We start from the raw sequence: 13,284 nt of genomic DNA, 5'->3' as shown, positions 1-13,284 counted from the left end.
TTTTATTAATTTTTACTTTAATTATGAATAAACTTAAATAAACTTGAAATATTAATATTAAAAAAATGTTGCTTGCATTTATATTTAATTATTTATTTATCAATTCAAATATTTTTATTTGATTTTTCATTAATCAATCAATTTATGAGATTTTTAATAAAAATAAATATATATTTAGAATTCATTGAGCATATTCATCTAGATATATTATATTATAGAATTTATGATATAAAATTTTTAAAGATCAAAGTCATAATAATATATATACAGTAATATTTGAATATAAGAGTTATTTAGAATAAAAGAAAACGTAATTTTTATTTATTTTTTTGTTATATTATTATATTATATTTTAGTTTGATGTATTGAGATTCATACAATTGAAACAAATGACTATATTTGTACTAACTGTTAATAATTGATTGAACTTTCACAATTTGATGTTTTAAACGTTTAATAATAGAAATTAAAAAATAATTATAAGGATTATATAATGATTTCATTTTATATCTCACATTATATCTGTTTCATTTACATTACATATTTTTCACTATTATCTCTAAGGCAAATATGATAAAATAGAAGAAAAATAATGTTGGCCAATTCTTAGAAATCCATCTATCTGAATATATATATATATATATATATATATATATATATATATATATATATATATAAAATATTGATCATATGTCTGGATTATACTTTATACTATAATATGCTATAATTAATTTAATAAATATTATATCTTATATATTTTATATAAAGAAATAAAATTGTGCATATTTGTGAGAATATTTCAAGCAGTTCAAGATTTGTTTTGTAACTCATTAAAAATTGAATTGGTTCAAAAACGTTGCAATATATAACATTGCATACCGCAAATTATACCTGACTGTGAGGCGGTGGGTAAGGTGGAGGTGGTGGAAACTCCAGGTTGACTCTTCGCGGTGTCGGAACACCCGACGCCATTCCTGGTCCCCCTAAAGACGAAGCCATGATGCATCGTTCCGATTATTGGCTAATTAATGCGCTTCTTTTTCATTGTTTTTCGACATTTCTGTAAAAAAGCCATACCGGCTATCGTTATTGCTAATTTTTAGTAAACGAACTGCTGAATTCCATTATTGATCGAGTGTAATTACTAACATATTCCATAAAACCTATTAATTTAAAAACAAAATCAAATTAAAATTTTATTAATTCAAGAAATTTACTACAAAATAAGTAATGCAAATAAAATTAATTCTGATTATTATTATTTAATATAACTGTTAATTTTAACCATGGATTAAGAAGAAAATTAGCAATATTAAATACAAGTGAAAAATAATTTTAAACTTTTAGATGTTATCTATATTTTTTATTTTTTTTTATTCTGATTAAGATTGTATTAATATTAATCATTAAATATACAACAGTGTCCATTTTAACATTCAAATTTTTGCCTGTATTCATTGCTATTCCTATCAATTCTTGGAAATTAAACTTTCAAAACAGATAATCAGATAAATTATTAAACAAAATTTGATATTAATTCTTTTATTGAATTCGCAGAAATTACTTGTCCAAATAAATTCGAAAACTAACTAAACTAAATTATCGTCAATTATATATCAATATTATTATAGAAAAATTTTCTCTTCTATAAAATATTTAAAAATTATTAAAATCCATGTAGCCACCATGTAGATCCATACATCGATCCACTTATAACTTTCCATTTCATCTTTTAAAATTAAAATTTAAAGTATATCTTTAATATTCTAGAATCAAATAACTTAAAAATCAAAACTATTGTAGTTATCTATCTAACGATGAACGTTAAATATATACATATTTAATCTTTTCACGTGAAATTTATACATATAACTATAAACATAACCTCAATGTAATAGTTGAAGGTTAAAGAAAAAAGAATGTATCAATATCTTCATCCTTATCCTATTAATTCAAATTAAGCTTTAAAATATATTTGAATATTCTGTTTAATTAAATAACGAATTCAAAACTATTATAATTATTTAACGACGCCAATAATAAATTAAATATCTTTTAAAACCTATAACCACAAACATAACCTCATAATATTGTACAAATACACATAACGTTGTATACATATTCTCTATTTGTCTTGCATCTTGATTTTGTGCTAAATCATCTTTTTACGAATTTTATGAGTATTTAATTTGTTCGCAAACAAAAACAAAATATAATATCATAAAAAAATTCAAATTTATTACACATTGATCTATTACACGTCTGTTCTTTAAAAATAATTCATAAAAATATGCAAGGATGTGTGATTTTTCAAAACAAAAAGAAAATATGTAACTGAATAATAATGCTTTCTACGAATAAAATCCAATTATCTAACTATTTCTAAAAACTTCTGTCTAGAAAAAAAAAATTTAATCTTACATTCAATGCAAATGAAATAAAAATGAAAATAACAACTAAAAGCATTTACAATTTAAAAAAGAAATTTTAACGATCAATCTCTCTTCTTCGTGATTGAGCGAAAGTTTTGAATATTTGCATAAGAAATGGAAAAATTTTTTAAAAGATATTCAAGAAGTTTCTTCGTAAACGGATTCGTGCGCGCCATCTAGACGAGGGACGAAATTAAAGGAAGAAACAATCTCATGGTAAATGTTGGATAAGATCGTATACAATATCTCCTGTAGAGAGAAAAAAAAAAAAGAAAAAGAAGAAGAAGAAGACAGGTGTGGGACGTGATGCGTTGTAACTACTCGACGATTGAGATTCAAAACACAGTATATAATTTACTAACGTTAGTAACGTTAACACATGCAAAGACGTGCAATAATGTTTGCTGGGTGTGAGATCTAGTTAACAAGATAAACGTGTTGTTATTTGCAATATTCATATACATGTATTCTTTGCATCTTGCAATAATAACGAGAGAAATTAGTTCTAGTTTATCACGAAGAATGATACATCATGATACATCAATTTGAAGAAATATGAACATTTATTATATTATAAAAATATAAAGAATTAATAGTATTAATAGTGATCTCAAGTAGACAGTGAAAATCCATATTCAAGAAATTATAGATAATGCTTGCCAGCAAGAAATATTCTTTCCTTAATAAATTTATCTTATTATTAATATACTATAATATCTTACTATTATAATATAATAATTTGATTAAAGAAAAAAGTCAAACCTTTTGTCTATTTTGATATTTCATATGAATATATACAAAAAATGAAATAAATAAAAAAAAATATAATAATCACAAAATTTCTAGAATGAAATTTTTCTTGAAAACAGATCAAAAAATATCTGTATTAAGAGAAATATATTCAAATAATAAAATATATATAAGAATGAAGAGATCAAAATAAAGAAGCAATAGGCAATATATCAAAATGAAGAAGCATAGACAATATATCTTATATAATAAACAATTAATTTCTATTTTCACCTACTTAATAATTATTTATTAAAATGATTTGGTCAAATTTATGTTTTTTCAATCAAGCATGTCGATCGAAATTACTGATATTGAAGTGGCAAATTACATGCATGCATAAAATAAGAAAATAGTAGGTAACAGTATGTTGCTATACAGCAAGACCTTGAAATATTTTTCTCTGGTAGTTATATATTGCTTTTTTCCCGTTTTTCATACCTTTAACTCGTTCATTAAACGCGAATGAATCGATATTGTGCATATTTATTGATTTTTGTTATGGTAATGTGATTAACTGGAAACATATTCAAATATGCATTGAATATTCATCTTTTAATACAAAATTTATCTATAAATCTACTGGATTTAAATATATGAATATATAACAGACTAATAAAAATATATTTCACTACATTAACCAGTACAATGTCGAATACAATGTCAAATATAACGTTTATTTGAATATTTAGGTTAACTTTTTTTTTTTTATGTCAAATTTAACGGAAATGTTAAATTATATGAAAATATTTCTTCAAACATTTCCTTTATAATACAAATTATGATGATGTAATAAAATAATTCTATAAAAAGATTTGCCACATCCATCTTATGTTGATCAATTTAATAAATTATTATATTTGCTTTAATTACATAGTCTGTACAGTTGCTCTTGTGACTTTCAAGAATTTTAAATAGTTATTGTTTCCTTACATTATAAACCGCGATCTTATCGTTGAATTTATTCTTTTGATAAGAATCAACAGAAGAATGGAATCCTAATCTTAAAGTAAATATTTGCGATAAAGTTTACGCGTAGTCACGATATTAAGTCTGTAATATTAACATTTTCATTCAATATTCCCTATTCCTATTCACTATTATTATCAATTTGCTCGTATTGTTTACTAAATTCTTCGATAGAAAAACAAATAATAGAATATTTAAATAGATTAAAATAATTATATTAAAATAATTAATCACAGAGTGTTTAAATTGAACAATAAAATATCGAATAATATATTATTTGAAATTTCAAAAGTTCATTTAAATTTTTTTATATAAACTATGAGAATTTCTACACACAGATTGTTTACAAATAAGTTTTATAAAAATATATAATATGTTATACATATAGTATAATATATAGAATATATTAACATATATATAACATATATTATAAAAACATTTTTCATTTTGCATTCTATATTTTGATATATCGATAAAACATGATTCCTCATTTTGAAATATTATTTCCGATATGTCTCGTGCCTCGTCATGAATATATATATATTTTCAGGGATTATTGGTATTTTTGGACAGGATTCAATAAATCTAAAATGATATAGATGAAGAATCATCAATGAGAATTTCAAGTGATACTGAAAATACTTGATCGCAAGTGGAATGACTTTCATGTCAGGGTTAGTCAAAGAAATTCTAAAATTTTACTATAGGAAAGCTTTTTACGCGTCACGACGACGGTTCTATTCCGAATTAAGCTGAAAGAGAAGCTTTTCGAAGTCAAAGCGTGTCTAATGTGCTTTAGATCTGGTTTTTGGATAACTGTTCGCACTCAATTACTTGATTTTATCATCAATCAATTATTTCCTAGTATTATTTAAAGATTTTATTAAAAAAACCATATATTAATTTCTCTTAATAATCATGATCATAGCTTGTAACATTTCGCACGATCTATCACACAAAATAAATAATGGTATTTCGAAATAGGAAAATGATATTATAGATTCAATGATTATGAATCAAAATTGATATATCATATCGTGATATGATCTATATATTGAAAAAATCAAAATTTATTTGAAAGAAATATCAATCAATCAAATAAGTAATTTAATAATTTAATAATATCATAACAAAATTAATGAAGAATTTATTAGAATTTATTAGAATATTTTTTTTAATTCGATAATCTTTTTTAATGATGATAAGATCGTTTGTTTAAACTATTAATTGAAACGATTAGACCGTTTAATAGATAGTGATGATTTCACATACTGGAAACAACATGATGCGAAAGAACTAGACTCTAGTTTATTTCAAGTAAAATAAGAATAATAACATAATAACATCAATATACTTGCCGTTCGGAATAGAGGTATGCTTAAAAGTCAATCCTCATCTCGTTAAGTAATTGGCCGTTGTGAATCCATTTGAAATTCAAAAAAAAGATCCGACGACTGTTCACAACGTAAACACACTCACGAAGCAAAGATTAGGCCACACACAGGCAGAAAACACAGGGAACCATTCGTTCGCGCCTCGTGCTTAGATAGTTTTGCGTTCGCTCATTGTTGAATGTGGCCAAGCACGCCCCCTTGAGAGACTGGTCGACTGAGGAATGGAGCAGAGAAAAGAGCGACAAAGAGAGAGTTAAACGGAGATAGAGACAAAAACAGAAAGAGAAGATTGCAAAGCGAAGATAGGTACAGGATGGTTGAAGGGAATTCAAGATGAAAGGAGCGAAAGAATACGAGGCGACGACACAAATCGAAAGAAACGCATCAATTGCACAGATTTTTTAAATCACGAACACTGATACACTTCATGATTTTGTGATAAATAGATAATCATCTATCAAGACAAATTTTCAACGAGCACTTCAACCACCGCATTGTTGAAAACGAGTCGAGAATTAGAACGATCTGAGGCGCGTATTATAATATTTTCTCGAAAAATGAAGATTAACGAATAATATTGATTTATAATGATGAAATTCGTTGTTTCATGCGATAAACACTTAAGGGAAAGATGTATATACCCTTGCTCTGAGAGATTCGTGCGTTTCCTTGGCTACCATGATCCAATATCGATCGATGTTCTCACGCACGCTTTAGAAACACCCTTCTTGAAATCATTAGATGTTAGAATCGTGATGGATGAAATTTTTATAAAAAAATTTTTAACAAAACACAATAGTAAGCACTTGCGTTATCGAACGTTTGCAGCGTGAATACACATTTCTTCGTTTTACAAATCTCTCTAACCCAACACACAAAGCGTTCCTCCTTGATCGCGGTCTGGCCTCTACTGAGAAACAAGTACGCCAGGGGGCAGTCACGAGCAAGCGGTTCTCGAAGCTGGGAGCCTGAAAACCGTCTTCAGAAATCCCCGGTACCCGTTCATGCACGGTTCCATGGATGTATGAGCCAAACGAGCAAGCAAACCAAGTACGATCCACCCGCTCACCTCGCTATTCGGACCTGAGACGACGACGTTCCATTGTTTCGTTGTCTCCTGGCCCGGGAGCGTGGCACACAGACAGATACGGCTGCAGTAGCGCACGTGCACGCCCGCCCAATACACGCTAATCTTGGCACATGTACGACCAGGTTAAGAAGCACGTACACGCGGACGCGACCGCACACTCTCCGCTATAAACCGACCGACCAGTCACGCACGATCTCTCGTTCGTGTATGAATGCTGTAGTCCGGTTACCACCAGACTCGAACCCATCACGAACACAGGCTAACTTATGGACGCACACATATCCGTGCGCGTTTGCTCTTCGGTCGCTCACGAACGAAAAACCAATCACAGTGCTTTGAAGTACCGATGGAAATTTATTATATTCTCTTCTTACCATTTAGTCTTTTCTTCTCAATTTTGCAATCATTTCAGTCAATTTTACGTCCATGAAGAGGTATTTATTACCAACAATTTAATATTGGAATCCCGATAAAGGAAAAACAGAGAGAAGAAGTAGAAAGTAACGAACAAAACAAGAAAACGTGATGCTTGGAGAAATATGAGAAATGGAGAGATAAAGAGGAGATAAGTGGGTGGGAGTTAGGTAGAATATGGTGGGAGGAGAAGACAATGTCAAGTAACCAAACTTGACTCTCGATGAATTTGCATTTTCATTGGTTTGTTCAAGTAACAGAAAATTTGTTTCTTCTTTATATATGTATTACTTAGTGTTGATAATAAAGAAACATAATAATAGAAATCATATATATATATATACGTACATAGACCTTGAAAATGAAAAATAATCGTATTTTTAATACTCAGGATAACAGTATTTATATTCTTATTTTTCAGAATTTGTATCCTTGTAAAACAATGATATATATTTATTTTGTATTTATGTTGTATTTCCAACATATCATTGATTACATAATATCGTAACCATAATCTTATAATTAGTATTTGTAATTAGTACTGTATAATTTTTAAAAATTTTTAAAAATTATACAAAATAAAAAAATATTTAAAAATTGTTTCTTAATTATTAATATTAATATTAATATTAATATAATAATATTTTCCGTCTATATATTTTCTAGCAAAAGAAATGCTGTTAACAGTTCGTGAGGTTATGAACTAAATGCAAATATCAATCAAGAATACGTATAAAAGAAATTATTTTCATCACAATTATGAACCAAATAATATTTTATGATTAATTCATGAAAAAATGTAGTTAGCAATATTTCTTATTCATATTAACAATTAATAATTTACTTATTTATGTAAATTACGATAATATTCAAGAGGTTATCGAATCGCAATAACATATTAAGCTATTTTCGTCTTTCAATGAAAAGATTTCTTTGTGTTTTCGTGTCAATTCAGTCACAATTAGTAATTTCATAAATCTTGAAATGTCTTGTTCATTATCTATTCTCTCTTATTTAATATTGCTTCTAATACAAATTAATAACTACTTGTCTACATAATACTTGTAACATTCGAATAATTAAAACAATAATTGCATGATCTTTGCATAATTAATTAATGAAAATTTCTTGTTTCAAACGACAAATATCACGTCGTTAAAAAAAATATTTCTTTTATCACTGATTTGTTACGTAAATTAAAATCCCTGCTTATCGAAGTCTCATGATTTCACAAGTTTACTGTAACTGTGGTAAGTTATATCTAAATAGAAAACACTTCAGTCATAAAGAAACTTGTACACAGCATTCAATTATCAACTGGAAATTTTAATAAGATTGGTGTGTAAATTGTAAGTGATAGATTTGCATAATATTTTATAATTTAAATATTATATATAATATATTATAATATTAATATAAAATTTTATATCAATTATATTATATAAAAGTAATAATATTATTTTTTGATAAAAAGTAAAAAAAATATATCATTTGAGATAAAATGTGTTACATAATTTTCATAACATATTGAATATTTAATAATATTAAAATGTATTTTTGAAAATAATATGTTAAATTTTATTTTAGTACGTTAAAACAAAAAAAAAATATGAATATTTTCTATAAATAATGATATAATAAACATTTTATTCAGATGAAGTAATTGAAAATAATATTCTTATATTATTAATGATTAATTTATTATTGGTGCATTAATCAGAATTATTTGTTATTTTAAAGATTTTAAACAAATTTAATAATTATTTATAAATTATTAAAAATTTAAAAATTATTTATGTATTATTTTTCTTTTAATTTTTAGAATAATTTCAAGAAAATCCAATTAATATGAATTATAAATGGAACAAATTGGCAGTTCATAAGGAACCGCCTCAAATACTTCGAACCAAATTACAATTGCCGATAAAAACTTTAATGAGTCCTGGACCGACTAATTGTTCGAAACGAGTTCTTCAATCTTTACAGAATCAAATTCTTGGCCATCTTCATCCAGAATTTTGTATGGTGATTATTTTATTTTCCTCGCTTAAATAACAGTATTAAAGAATAAAAATAGAATGATACCTATCAATTAATATTCATAGTTAATGGATGAAATTAAGGAAGGCCTTCAATATATCTTTCAAACTAATAATAGACTCACTTTGGCACTAAGTGCATCAGGTCATGGAGGTATGGAGGCTTGTTTAACAAATTTACTTGAACCTGGTGAAACTGTACTCATTGTTAAGTCTGGAATTTGGAGTGAACGAGCAGCTTGCATGGCTAACCGACTTGGTGCAAATGTATGCAAGAAGAATAAATTTTAAAAAAATGATAAAATTCAAAATATTAAAATATATCATGATTTAAATTTTTATATAAATTATATACAAATTTTAAAATATAGGTAAAATTATTAGAAACAGATTATACTAAAGGAATCACATTGAAAGAATTGGAAATTGCTTTAGAACAGCATAGACCAGTTGTGGTCTTCATGGTCCATGCTGAATCTTCCACAGGTGTTAAACAACCATTAGAAGATTTTGGTGTACTTATTCATAAGTATTTTCTTAAATTTCTTTATAAATATTATTATTATCAATTGAATATTTGTTTATGAAATATGAATTTAATTTTTTAATTGTTAATTCCTATTTAGAAAATATCTGTAAACAGATATAATTTAAAATCACTTTTGAAACAAAATTAAAAAATTTCTTCAAAGAAAAATTATTTATCAAATTGGTATAATAAAATATTTTATAAAACATTAAAGATAAAATTAAATAAATATTTTATAATTTATATTATAAAATCAATTGTTTATTACAGATTGATAAAAGGATAAAAATTGTTTCAGATATAATGCTTTGCTTATCGTTGATGTGGTTGCATCATTGTGTGGCGAGCCATTCTTTATGGATTCTTGGGATATCGATGCAGCTTACGCGGGCAGCCAAAAAGCCATTGGTGCCTCTCCAGGACTCGCACCTATTTCGTTTAGTCCGCGAGCAGAGTACGTAATCACATCGTGGTTTTCCTTCTTTCTTTTTAACCACAATCTTTTGTATTGTATAAATATAAAGAAGGGTATAGAATATCAATTAAATCAAATCATCAGAATGATTAGCACGGTTTGTTCAATAGTTTTGTGATTCATAACTATGAATCGTTAATAAATTTTTATTTGATATGATACTCTGATAGATTTCTGTTAGAATTTCTGATAGAATTTGTTATTCCCAGTTATGCATAATTTCATAATCAAGGAAGAACTTACTTTTATCTATATTTATTTTTTTCTTTTCTTCTATACAATTTTTAAATTATTTCTGTATCAATTATCAATGTATGACCTCTAACGTTTTGCTCTTATCTTAATATTTATTCTTCATTATTGATAATTTATTGACATTTCAAAATTTTATTAGTAAAATAGATAAATGTTTATAACAATTTTATGATTTTTGTTAGAAAGAAATTGTTTGAAAGAAAAACAAAACCCTCCTCGTTTTATTGGGATCTTACAATTCTTGGAAATTATTGGAAATGTTTTGGAAATGAGGATCGTGTGTATCATCACACTATGAGTGCTACACTTCTTTATGGTCTTCGTGAAGCATTGGCGGAAATCGCAGAAGAGGGTCTTCAAGCATTATGGAACAGACATGCTGCCGCAGCTGTCAGATTAAGAAAGGGTCTTGAATTACGAGGTCTTCAATCTTACGTAAAAATTCCACAATATCAATTATCTACGGTTATATCTGTGCAGTTGCCACCTGGTGTTGTGGATAAAGTTGTTATTCAACGAGCCATGGAAAAGTAAGTCTCTTTTTCAAGTTATAATGAAATTACTTTAATTTGTTTTGACTTAAAAAGTGAAGTACTTAATAACAGCCAATTATAAAGAAGACAGCAAAACATTATATAAAATGAAAATGCAATCAATCATATTAATATAATAACAATAATAAGCACATAAAAATAAAAAACAAGAAGAATATAAAAAAGAAAAAAATATCAGAGAATTAATTCCAACAAGATAGATTAATTCCAAAGCGATTGTTTTTTTATTGATATCTTTGGTGATATCTTTATAATGAATTACCGATTGTAGAATAACGCAATTTATCATTTATGAAGTAATATATATTATTAAAGCCTTTATGTCATATGTTTTTCGTTTAACTTTCAATGTTTTGTGATTATCCATATAGTGTCTTTTTTTTTTTTTAGATACAAGGTTGAAATTAGTAGAGGCTTGGGCCCAACTGTTGGAAAATTTTTACGAATTGGATTGCTAAGAGTTAACGCCACCCCTGAAAAGGTCGATTTAGTTCTACGTGGTCTGGACGAGGGTTTGAAATACGCATCGGAATCGAAATTATAAAGAAAAATGGAAATCAAAGGAAACTAAAGGAAATTACTATTAAATATTTAAATAATTAATTTAAATAATCAAAGAATTAATATATATATATTTTATTAAATAATTTCATATCATTTTATATATTACTATAAATCTTGAATTATTAAATATATAATTTCCAATATATAATTTAACATATCAAATATTAAAGATTCTTATTTTATAAATATTCAAATATAATATTTAAATTTATATAATAAATGAAATTTATCTTCAATTCATATAGTTTTCTATTTGTATAATTTTATTATTTTTATTGCTGTATAAGTGATATCAATAATTGATTCAAATTACATAATATAAATAAAATGTTAATAAATTCTTTTCTATATTTTAATCATAGTTAGAATTTAAACAAAAAAAAACAAAAAAAATTATATTTGAAGATTCGAAACCGATTATTTGAATTCAAATACGAATCTTAATCATAATAAAAGCTTAAATATATTAATAGAAGAAAGTGACAGTTCTTGTATACATTGTCAAAAAGAGTGACATTATATATATAGAAAAAATTGTGTAAAACTACATCTTTTATAACACACTTCAAAGTCATCGAAGTATATGATAAAAGAGCTTTTTCTTATCAGAGTTATCAATATTTTATAAAATACTAGATAATAAAAAGATAAAATAAATTCTTTGTGAGCTGTGACGCTCTTTTAAATCGTTGATATTATATCACTGCGCGGCGAATCGTTCTTTATGGATTCTTGAGACGTCGATGCAGCTTACGCGGCAGCCAAAAGGCATTACATATCTCTCCAAGATACTTTCGTCTATTTCATTCAGTCCACGAGCAGAGTACGTAATGATATTGCGGTTTTCTTTTTAACCGCAACTCTTCTGTATAGAGTAACCGTGAAAATCGGCACTCTCTAGAATATCAATTCAATTCGTAAGGCCATCACGATGACTTGTACAATCTATTCGGTATTTTTGTGATTCATAACTACGGATCGTTGATGAATACTTATAGAATGATAATCTGATGCCTGTTGAATTATTACGTTGTTATCCATGATTTTCTAAGAAAAAATCTTTTTATCTATGTTCACTTATTATTAAGTTTTTCACATGCATCTTGTTTTTAATATCTTAATTCTATATTAATAATTCTATTAATTTACCAATATTATATTTTTATATTCAATTATTATAAAGTGACAAATGTTTGTGGAAATTTTATTATAATATTTTCTTTGTTGTAGTAGAAGGAAATTGCTTGGAAGAAAAAGAAATTATTACTGAAACTTTATAATTGTTGGAAATTATTGGAAATGAGTGAAACATTGGTGGAAATCCTAGAAAAAAATCTTCAAGCATCATAGAATATTCGTTGCAGCTGTTAAATTATATATATAATCTGATATTTTTAAATATAAGGTTGAAAGAGTCAGAGATTTGGATTTAACTGCTGGGAAATTGGATTACTAAGAATTAATGCAACATTTAAAAAAAATAAATCTTGTCCTATATATTTTGGACGAGGGTTTCAAAGAAATAAAAAAAATGAACAAGAGAAATTATAATCAAGTGTTTTTATAATTATACAATATAAGTATCTAATCACACATTTATCAAACTAAGAATTACTATATATATTTAATATATTATTATATAATTATATAATTGCACATTATTATTATTATTATATAGTCTTGAATTGTCAAATTTAATACATTACAATTTAATACAATTTTCAGTACATTATTTAGTACAATATATATATGTACATGTATATGTATATTTATAGATATG

The 13,284-nt window shown here is 26.0% G+C and overlaps 2 protein-coding genes across 8 annotated transcripts in view; one reads left to right on the top strand and one right to left on the bottom strand.

Annotated features, from left to right (window-relative positions):
* Positions 1 to 6,867, bottom strand: part of LOC413677 (rho guanine nucleotide exchange factor 10) — a 38,155-nt gene extending 31,288 nt beyond the window's left edge. For 2 of the 5 annotated variants that reach the window (XM_006570032.3, XM_006570034.3), the window contains exons 1-2: positions 5,549 to 5,745; positions 892 to 1,060 (exon numbers count right to left, since the gene is read on the bottom strand). In XM_006570032.3, the coding sequence (XP_006570095.2) occupies positions 892 to 999 (108 nt within the window). In that variant the 5' untranslated portion in view covers positions 1,000 to 1,060; positions 5,549 to 5,745. Of the gene's footprint in view, positions 1 to 879; positions 1,061 to 5,548; positions 5,746 to 6,225; positions 6,463 to 6,653 lie in introns of those variants that run through there. The other 3 variants (XM_006570033.3, XM_397118.7, XM_006570035.3) reach the window with 3 other exon arrangements.
* Positions 6,591 to 11,485, top strand: LOC413678 (serine--pyruvate aminotransferase, mitochondrial). Of its 3 annotated transcripts, XM_016912305.2 has the most exons (8): positions 6,591 to 7,014; positions 7,087 to 7,331; positions 8,911 to 9,113; positions 9,194 to 9,394; positions 9,499 to 9,656; positions 9,955 to 10,110; positions 10,569 to 10,916; positions 11,331 to 11,485. In XM_016912305.2, the coding sequence occupies exons 3-8, from the start codon at positions 8,937 to 8,939 to the stop codon at positions 11,482 to 11,484; spliced, it is 1,194 nt and encodes a 397-aa protein (XP_016767794.2). In that variant the 5' UTR covers positions 6,591 to 7,014; positions 7,087 to 7,331; positions 8,911 to 8,936; the 3' UTR covers position 11,485. The 3 variants fall into 3 exon arrangements, with proteins under 3 accessions (XP_016767794.2, XP_016767787.2, XP_016767790.2); XM_016912298.2 differs by lacking the exons at positions 6,591 to 7,014; positions 7,087 to 7,331 and adding an exon at positions 8,284 to 8,437; XM_016912301.2 differs by lacking the exons at positions 6,591 to 7,014; positions 7,087 to 7,331 and adding an exon at positions 8,343 to 8,426.
* The last annotated feature ends 1,799 nt before the right edge of the window (positions 11,486 to 13,284 follow it).

Source organism: Apis mellifera, linkage group LG1 (assembly GCF_003254395.2).
Source record: "Apis mellifera strain DH4 linkage group LG1, Amel_HAv3.1, whole genome shotgun sequence".
Classification (NCBI taxonomy): domain Eukaryota; kingdom Metazoa; phylum Arthropoda; class Insecta; order Hymenoptera; family Apidae; genus Apis; species Apis mellifera.
This window is presented reverse-complemented; position numbering and strand designations above follow the sequence as displayed.